At 47.9% G+C, this 6,837-nt stretch overlaps 1 protein-coding gene across 1 annotated transcript; it reads right to left on the bottom strand.

The window, feature by feature from the left end:
• Positions 1 to 1,644: 1,644 nt before the first annotated feature.
• SLC7A3 (solute carrier family 7 member 3) lies at positions 1,645 to 5,479 on the bottom strand. The gene is given in 13 exon segments (XM_023765075.1): positions 1,645 to 1,760; positions 1,894 to 2,002; positions 2,341 to 2,507; positions 2,695 to 2,861; positions 3,104 to 3,206; positions 3,306 to 3,445; positions 3,617 to 3,731; positions 3,734 to 3,778; positions 3,781 to 3,840; positions 3,971 to 4,083; positions 4,283 to 4,460; positions 4,631 to 4,789; positions 5,110 to 5,479. Coding segments are annotated over 13 exon segments (1,842 nt in total).
• Between the last annotated feature and the right edge of the window lie 1,358 nt (positions 5,480 to 6,837).

Raw genomic sequence — 6,837 nt, 5'->3', positions numbered from 1 at the left:
CCCTATCTGTAAAAGATAAGTATCATATCTACTTCATAGGGTTTATTGCCAGGACTAAATGAAATTATATGTACCAATATTGACCATATAATAAAATACTCAAGAAAATGGTAGCTATTATCTCACTGCTCCTAACTTTCCCCCATCCTCTTCTAACCCATCCTCACTGCTGCCAGTCTAACAAATCCAACCCATCCGCTTGCTTGGAATCCTTCAGTGACTCCTCCCTTCACTACACACACACACACACACACACACACACACACACACACACATCTTTTTAAATATATTTTTATTGGTTTCAGAGAAGGTAGAGGGAGAGAGAGATGGAAACATCAATGATGAGAGAGAATAATTGATGTGCAGCTGCCTCCTGCACATCCCACACTGGGGATCGAGCCCACAACCCAGTCATGTGCCCTGACCGGGAATTGAACTGTGACCTCCTGGTTCATAGGTCAATGCTCAACCACTGAGCCACACTGGGTGGGCCACACACACATCTTTTTAAGACCTCTGAATTCCTTGGTAAGGTATACAAAGCCATTTATATGGTCTGTTATTGTTCACTACAATCCCACACATGCTACCCCTCAGCCACATTAAGCTATACGTCATATTCTCAAATTCTATATGCTTTTTCACACTTCCATGGTTTGGAGCACACTTTTCACTTACAGACAAGTCCTCTCCTCAGTCCACTTCATAAACACTGATTCAAGACTCAGTCAAGCATTATCCTTTGTGCTTCTGCAGCACTCAGCACTTATCTCTGCCCTTGTACAAATCATACTGTTTGATATTTACCTGCTTTGTCTCTCCCACTAGACTGTGAGTTCCCTGAGGGTAGGGATATTTTATTCATGCTTGTATCTCCAGCATCCAGCATGGGACCTAGTGTTTTTATAGGAACATCATATGTTTGTTAAATAAATGACTAGTTCTTGGCTAAGCAGAGCTCTGACTTCACCTCTCTGTTCCCTTACTACCTGTGTAGCAATCAGTATTTATACATATACACAATGTTTTACCAACTACTCCCCATTGTCCACTTCTGTCCCAGAATTGCCAACCCCCCAGCCAAAATTTCTATTGCTCAGTCAAACACAGAAGTCTTAGACTGGTCCAACTAGAAGGGGCCAGAACAGAAGACAGTGGTCTCAGTGTGGACCCTGACCAATGCCAGTGTTGAGATCAGAGTCTACCACAAGCCCCAGAACCTAACCTTTAGTATAGCAAGGGAAAATATATCTCAAGAGTATTCCTTTCAGTGTTACTAGACTGGATGACTGCTTACACCAGCCTCCTCAAACCCTGAGCCAACAAGAAGCACACACAGGCACAACAGATACTTTTTCAGTGACTGGAACAAAGCACACTTATCTGAAGCTCTCCACACTGAAAGTCAGGCTTCACATAATCTCTAGCAAGCAAAAAACAAGACATAGTTTCTTTTTCTAGACTCTTTTAATATTTTTTACAAGCCAGTAAGCTGCTACAGATGCAATTAAAAAGTAGACACATTTAAAAAAAGGAGATGAGAAATAGCAAAGACCTATTAATGTTTCCCCACCAATATCCCATTGCTAGCTCTCCATGTCCTGAGGAGTTCTCTCCATTATTGTGTGGGGGACCAGATAGCATTTAGGTACTGCTGAGATCAAAGTCTACAGATCGGGTTCTAGACTTGAGTGGGGGTTCATCACTCTTAACCTCTTCTAGGCTGTGCTGGATTCCATAGCCGAAATAGATTGCAAACCCTAGTGTGGAAAGGTAGCTGTGAGGTGAGGAAATAGTGACCTGTAAAGGCTTAATAGTTCTACTTAAGACCAAGAGGGAAAGGAATTGGGATAGGACACCCAAGAAGCATACTCTTCCCAAGTGGATACCTACCAATCACCATCCAGACCCCAAATCGGGCCCAGGTGCCAGATGTCATCTGCATCATAAGGTAAACATTCACAAAGATGCTCATTAGTGGGAGGAGAGGCAAAGCAGGTACCTGAGAACAAAGCAAAATCTTTTTTTTACATACTACAAGGTGACCTAGAAAGAGATCCCTAACCTCCTCAGGCAGGAGAGGGAAAGCCCAACTGTGTATTTCAGTACCCACTCATTTAGTGTACCTCATATGGAACTGTAAAAATTCTCAAAATTTAGGGAAATGGAACTGGGAAGGAACTAAGGAGTGTCAAAGAGGTCTTTGGTCTAGGCATCTCCCATATCATCCCTTTCTTGCCCAATTAAAGAATATCTATGAACCTTATTTGACTGCAAGGTATCTGTAGCCTATTTTCTTTCAAGATAGGTTGGTAGGGGGGAAAGAGAAAGGTCATTTACCTTAAAGTGAAGGGGAGCAGAGCTCTGTGGCTGTCTCCAGATGACCCCAGTGAACCCAGTAATGAGCATCAGGAGCAACACAACCACTGCAATCCACACTGGATCTCCAGAAAGCAGTGGAATTGACCACTGGGCCAGCACCAGGCAAAGGACACTTAGGAGCAGAGCTTCAAGAGTCAAGTTGAGAAACATCAAAACCAATTCTTTCTTGAGACCAACATGTTAAGACATTAGGCACCCCATTCCAAGGCGGGTCATCTCTCCAGTTCTTCCTCAGCCACCAAATGCCACATACTCTCTCCCCCACATCATGCTGACCTCAGAGCCACCCCAGAGAAAAATTTCATTGCTCACCAAGTAGTGAGGAACAAACATAGACAACTTGGCCAGAGAGTGGAGTGGGGCTGAGGTTGTGCGGACAAAATAGTGCCTGTAGGGTCAGCTTTTCTATTTCAGGCATCGTCTCCTCCTGCAATGCCAGTTCATCTTCCTCAATCCTCATCTCCTGGCCAGGCTGATATCTGAAGCAAGAGTAAGAAGGCAATAATAACAACAATCCTTAATTGTTTTTATGATCTTCTCTCAGGCAGCTTACCCTTTCTGGTCACCATGAAGGGCAGAAGCTCTTTTTGGCAGAGAGGGATATCCATATTCCTCAAGGATAGTCAGGATGATGAAGGCAAAGGGGGAAGGAGGAGCAGATCCCCATCATTCCCCCTCCAAGAATAAAAACCCAAATCTCAGCATGGGGATGGAGTCTCACCTGAGGATGAGAACACAAATAGACACCAGGGAGTAAGCAAGCAGGGTCCCAATTGACATGAGGTCCACAAGATCAGCAAGTTCAAAGAGGAATGCCATTAATGCTGCAAATGATGGGCAGAAAACAAAAAATCAGAAAAGGGAAGAGCAAAGTTAAGGGAGTTGGTGAACCAACTAGGGAAAGGGCAAAAACGATTTTTCACCTGCAATAATGCCAGAAACCACAGTGGCTACGATGGGGGTGCGTGTGCCACTGTGGATCCGGGCAAGGACACGGAAGAGCAATCCATCCTCCGCCATTGCGTAGATCACCCGAGGCATGGGGAACATAGAGCCCAAGAGGCTGGAGAGAAGAATGTCCAGAGTGGCATAAGTTGATTGTGATCTCTCTCCCCAAGCTTGTGAGGTTAAGGACTCTCCACATTCTCCTCACCGACCTTGTAAGGGGTATTCTGTGGTACTGAAAGCTATAACCTGAGACTCTGACAGCAGAGGACAATAAACATTTTGACACTGACCTGGTAGAAGAGCACAGAGGGATCCAATAGCCACAACATAGCGGGGAGGGGCGCATCCAACATGGAGAAATGCCTCAGGCAAGGGACTCTCAGAGTGAAGCTGATAGTAAGCATCATTAGCGTGAGTGCCGAAGAGACGGCAAAAGAGGCCAAAAAGCGATGAACAGTGAAATCACAATGCCCATGGGGATGGAACGCTGGGGATTCTGGGCCTCTTCCCCTGCAGGAAGGGGCACGATGTTCTGAATCAGGAAAGCAGACTCACTCCTCTACCTCCCCCAGTATGCATGCAGCCTGAGCACACACTGTGCCCAAGCCCCAGACAGGACAGAATGGAATGGCCATGTTACCAGTGGTAGCAATACAGTCGAAACCAACAAATGCATAGAAACAGGTAGCTGCTCCACGGAGAATCCCCTCGATGCCAAAAGGCACAAATCCTCCAGAGCCCAGAGGGCCCAACCTAAAATAGAAGAAGGGATGAAAAAGGTAAGGGTGTGTCCAGCCAACTCCACACCTTTTCTCTAATGCCAAACTACTTAGGTCTTCAAAGCCTAGGCTCCCATTCCTCCCTACTGCCAACCCAGAACCCCTCAGCATGGATGCCTCCTGCTCCTCATCATGTTCCCAGCTCTGCATCTGCTGAGAGTGAATCTCCTAACCTATGAGTATCATTGAGTTTGTCCATGGTCAGTTTGTAGTCCGTTTCTGTGAGCTTCCAGTTGTGTACATCCCCCGTAATGAAGCCAGAGATGATGACAAAACCGAGAACCAAAAGGTTCACCACTGTGAACACTTTGGTAACCAAGGCCGACTCACTAGCCCCCACAGCCAGCAATCCTGTGGAAAAGAGGCATTCAGAACTCTAAGCAAGAAAGCCCTCAGTCCCTCTATGTGCAGACTGCTCTTTCCCAGCTTCTCTTCTTTCTCACCATTACCACCTCCCCCAAGCCCTTCTCAGGCCTAGTCCCTCCCCTACCCCCATCATTATCCCAGTCCCTTGCCCTCACCAGTGAGCAACAATACAAGGCCCAAAGCAAAGAAATCTGGATATTCTGCGAGGACATGGGGAACATGCAGTGAGATGCTCCCCTGCAGAGCCTGAGAGATGTGGTTCCCAATCAGGTTGTCAAAAGCTGAGCTCCAGGCTCGGGCCACACTGGCTGTACCTGGTAGAGCAGAGGGAGAAACATGGGTTAAGAGTCCCCCCAACTGTCCTCCCTCCCCCCTAGCAGTCTCACAAGAATCCCTCCGATTTTCACCTAGACTTACTTTTTAAAAACCAAAACTAGTCAACTTAAAGAAAACCAGGATAAAGGTAAGTAGAATGAACAATTTCTCCACACCTTGAAGCCTTCCAGCCCGCCATCGGACACACACATTTAGGGGTATTGAAGTCCTGTGAATGACTTCAACATTCCATCCAGATTTCCTGACTCAAAAGCCCCTTCATTGGCTGTACAGTTTCCTCCCTGCCCCAACATCTCACCAATGACATAGGAGAGGATGAGGTTCCAGCCAGTGGTGAAGGCCCAGAGTTCACCCACAGTGACATAGCTGTAGAGATATGCTGAACCAGATCGGGGAACCCGGGCACCAAACTCTGCATAGCACAGCCCGGCCAACACAGAAGATAGAGCGGCCACCAAAAAGCAGATCACAATGGATGGTCCTGCTTTATCTTTGGCCACCTCCCCAGCCAGGACATACACGCCTGCACCCAATGTGCTGCCCACACCCAGGGCCACTAAATCCAGAGTGCTCAGGCATCTGGCAAGGCGAGTCTCAGCCATGCCTGGCTCCAGTGTACGTCTGCGTGCCAGCTTATGACCAAATCTGCGAAGTTTCTGCAATGGCATTGTAGCTGGAATTGAAGAGGTTACTAGGACCTGGTGAAAAAACAAGACAAAAGCTCTTCAGTAGGGCTCATAATCCCTAAACTCTAGGAATGAATTACAATACCCTCTGCACCAAGCACAGGTGCTACTGGGGAGGAAGGGGGGATGGGCGGGAGGCTATTGAAAAAAACAAAGGCAAGTCACTTTTCTTCTAACCTCAGTTTCTTCCCACACAGACAGGAATAACAATACCCCACAGGTTTGTGGAAGGACAAATTTCAGAAAAGGGGTATGAAAATCCCCTATAGTAAGAACGTGGCATGGCAGGGAAACTATGGGATTGATCCTAGACTTCAACCCAGGAACCATGGGGCCTAATATGTCTGCTTCCTTAGGAATTAAACAGAACTCGACTCAGGAGGGGCCAGCAAATTGGGGATGAAGCCCAATATCCACATTCTTTTTCAGTCCTCGCCCTCAGGGCCACTCAATAGGTGTGGTTCCTACATCACCCGAAGAGGTGGGGGGAAGCAACCTGGGCTGCAGATCTAAAGTGAGCAGAGCCTCAATTCCATCCCTCCTCACCAAGCCTACACCGCAGAATTGCGTGGCCGTGGATCAGGGGAGTAAGCAAATGTTAATGTTCCCCCATTTCCTCCCGCCCCGCTAGGCTGACCAGCAAGCATCAACAGTGAGGCGGGGCTTGACATCTAAAAAGACTTGGAGATGCGACCCAAGAGGAGCCCCTGAGCAACCCAAAATTGCTCGCACCAGAGAGAAGGGGCTCCGCACTAGGCCCCCCTACTCAGCTCCCAAATTATTATGCCCCCATCTAGAAACGGTCTGGCGCTGAGGTAAAAAAAAAAAAAAAAAAAAATAGCTCCCGGGGCCGGGGTCTCGCCAGCAACAGGTCACAGCTGCAATGATGCAACTGCAAACCATGGTTGCCAGAGAATCCTAGGCATGCCTGGACCCTCTCCATCCCCCTCCGACGCACGTGCTGGCCCCCAAGGCTTACCAGGGAGCGGTTAGTCTTGAGTAGGCTTCAGCGAGGCTGAGTTAAGCCGAGTTGGCTTGGGGGTGCCTATTTCTAATGCTCAGGCTTCAAAGCTGCTGCTTGGGGTCCTTGCGCGCCAAGCTCCCCTTATATATCCCAGAGGCGGAGCCGGTAACGTCATGGAATCCCCGCCCCTAGTCCTCCACCCTACACAAAACACATACACACAGACGCGCGCGCGCGCATACACACACACACACACACACACACACACACACACACACACTCCTCAGCTTTGCAAAAGGGATTGCGTGGGGCCTGAGACTGTTTCCCACTTGAAACGGCAAGACCAGTGTGACTGTGACAGGGAGGGAGAAGGTGG

This window comes from Myotis lucifugus, unplaced genomic scaffold (genome assembly GCF_000147115.1).
Source record: "Myotis lucifugus unplaced genomic scaffold, Myoluc2.0 scaffold_4, whole genome shotgun sequence".
NCBI lineage: Eukaryota > Metazoa > Chordata > Mammalia > Chiroptera > Vespertilionidae > Myotis > Myotis lucifugus.
Note: the sequence above shows the minus strand (reverse complement) of the source record. Positions and strands in the feature narration are given on the sequence as shown.